General features: G+C 49.3%; 1 protein-coding gene across 1 annotated transcript; it reads left to right on the top strand.

Annotated features, from left to right (window-relative positions):
- The first annotated feature begins 2,020 nt into the window (after positions 1 to 2,020).
- On the top strand, positions 2,021 to 2,563 carry LOC120684901 (mucin-1-like). The gene has a single exon (XM_039966765.1). The coding sequence runs from the start codon at positions 2,021 to 2,023 to the stop codon at positions 2,561 to 2,563; it is 543 nt and encodes a 180-aa protein (XP_039822699.1).
- Positions 2,564 to 2,811: the final 248 nt, after the last annotated feature.

Raw genomic sequence — 2,811 nt, 5'->3', positions numbered from 1 at the left:
CTCTACTACTTTTCCACAAACTAAGCATTAAGCAGCACAACACACTGCCGGTGGGTCTCCTGTTCTGCAATCTCCACTCAAGATCTAAGCAGCAACCATCCAAGCACCAGAACCACCCTTTTGTACCACCTTTACCTTTTCCTTTCCAAGTTTATTGACAGAGCAGAGCACACACCACTGTCTTCATGTTTCTTCCAGTGCAGCTGCAAAGCACCAACGCCCCCTCCTCTAATCCACTCTCAATGAGATTCTAATCCAAGCACCAGAATCCATTCATCTTGTTCCCCTCTCTATTCAGAGCAAAACAGTACAAGCCTCACCATATAAACAATCAGGCAATAAGGAATTTTGAGAAATAAGAATGCATAGTTGGAGACAAGAGCAATGGAAGTAAGAGAGTCTGGTAATCAACTGAAGCATTTCATCGAATATATGGGCAACATATATTATCTTGGAGATGTGTGAGCGTCACAATTGTGTGCAGCATCTCATATAGAAATTACAGATTAGCATTGTGAGAAAATTGACCAGACCATGAGTCTATCAGTCTTGAGTACAGCAAACATTCTGAACTTATGATCAGTGAAGGAGAAGAATTAAATGAACCACTTACCTTTGGTCTGCACATTTTGTCAGAATAGTGGTAACTCAGTGCCAACAAATTCAATAAAGATGGATTTATATTGACAATTAAATTAAGAGAAGGCTCCTGATTCCAGTTATTAGATTCTGTTAGTCTACTTTGCTTTCTTCTTTTTATTTTGACCAGATTCTGATTCCTGAGTGAAGATCGACAGGATTTCAATGCTGCATTAGCAACTGCCTGCAATTCAAAGTAGAAGGCCTAGAATCGATAGTTCTTCTGAACTTTCGTGGCAAACACATCACAATGTATCAGTTCTAACAACAAAGAAAATATCTGAATATCATGGCATATATTGTTGCAACGGAGAGCATCAGTTAAAAGCAATGCAAGTATCATATATTTAAACAAGAAACCACTTCTGTTGCAAGATTGAACACAAGGATCTTTTTTATACAAGAGAGCTTGAACAAATAACAGTATATTATGAGAGGGACAAATTCACAAAGTCACAAATGATGTTACAAGATATCACACAAGGATCCACGTGACCTAACATGACTTAGGTTCAAATTTAGATAATTTTATAAATCAGCAAACACAATATCTGTAGACTAAATTATAAATCAGCAAAATTTTATCCAATTTAGGTGGTTTAGGAGGAAGCTAAATGAACAGAGAAACATTTGGCACCCAACAGCATACCTTTTTTACAGTAATGTCAAAATCACCCAAAGTGTCATGCTCCTCTTTAAATCTTATCCATGCGTGACATATATCCTAGTATGTTTCAGGTCATAACATTAAAAATTAAATCATCAATATTCATGAGATTTGTCATGTAAAAAAAATAAACATTGATAGTATATTCACATATAAATCTTAACTACTGTTTAAGACTGGTTCGCAGGCACCAACAAGTACCATTAGCAAGTTTTCATGTTATGATAGCAGGAAGAAAGAGGGGTAGCGGTATCCCAAAGAAATGAAGAACTAATGAAAGAGTTGGATACAAATAGTTTCAATTTGTATGAAGTTGGCTTCTACAGATCAGACCTCATCTTACTCTGCAGGATGATCCATCTCTGCCATAGAAGACTAATAGACCAAGCATCAGCTGGAAAGTAAAAGATTTTGTCACTTTAGGCTCCTCCCCCCTGCCGCTGCCGGCCGCCGGCCCACCCCCTTCTGCGTTGCCGCCGCCGGCCGATGCCCCGGCGCAGGTGGCCCCATCCTCCCCGTCTGGATCCGGCGTAGGAGAGGACGCCGGCGCTGCTGCTGGCGGGGCTGGGCGGCTGCGGCCTCTGGCTGCGGGGTCCATGGCACCCTCGCCAGCGCAGGTGCCCCCCCCCCCCCCCCCCCGGGCCGCCATCGACCTCCCCGCCTCCGCAGTCGTCAGATCCGGCCGCTACCGGGTCACCTGCGCCGCCAGGGGTGATGCCGCGCCGCCAGGCGGCGCTCGGGCCGACTGTGCAGCCGGTGGGCGCTGGGCCCTGTGCCGCGGGGCTCGACCGGGCGGCGGCCGCCGGGCGCAGTTCCGTTGCAATCCCCTCATCCCCTCCGCCGCTGGGGTCGGACGCCACCTCCGTGGCCGGCATGTCTCCCTGCCCCGTGGACGCCGGCGGCAACAAACCCAGACCTGCTGGGTCCGCCACGACGACGCCGACCAGCTCCTCCGCCCTCTCGCCGGCAGCGCCCCCCTTCTTCCTGGGTCGCTCGATGCGCCGGGGGAAGCAGCTCCGATGGAGAGACGACACCCCACCCCTCTCCAACGACGACGGCTCCCCGTCCTACCGCGACATCCTGCTGCCGCAACCGAGGGCGACCACCCCTGCTTCATCCCCGGCGGCGGCGCAGGTCGACGCGCCGGCTCTAACACCCACTCTCCGCCCCATCGTGGTGCTGCCTCGACGGGGCGAGGGTGGGCACCGCAAGCGTCCAAATCGGCGGGGCCAACGGCTACCCTCTCCGCCACCCTAGACGGACAAGCGTTCCCGGCGCTGCAACCGCCGGCGCAAAACGATAGAGCTGGTCGTCGGTCTCTGGCGGCACGACCACCCTGATGGGGCTGGTCAGGCTGCCCCGAGCTGTGTTCGGGGTCAGGATGCACATTGCCATAGATTTTGTAACATACTCTTGTAACGAATTCATCAATGTGTTACAAAAAATTTCATAGGAACACAAATTTATGTGTTACAAATGAAGGTTGTAACACATATAGCTTGTTT

The sequence above is a fragment of the Panicum virgatum genome, chromosome 8N (genome assembly GCF_016808335.1).
Source record: "Panicum virgatum strain AP13 chromosome 8N, P.virgatum_v5, whole genome shotgun sequence".
In the NCBI taxonomy this organism is placed as follows: domain Eukaryota; kingdom Viridiplantae; phylum Streptophyta; class Magnoliopsida; order Poales; family Poaceae; genus Panicum; species Panicum virgatum.
The sequence above is the reverse complement of the archived record's forward strand: the minus strand, read 5'-3'. Positions and strand labels throughout refer to the sequence as shown.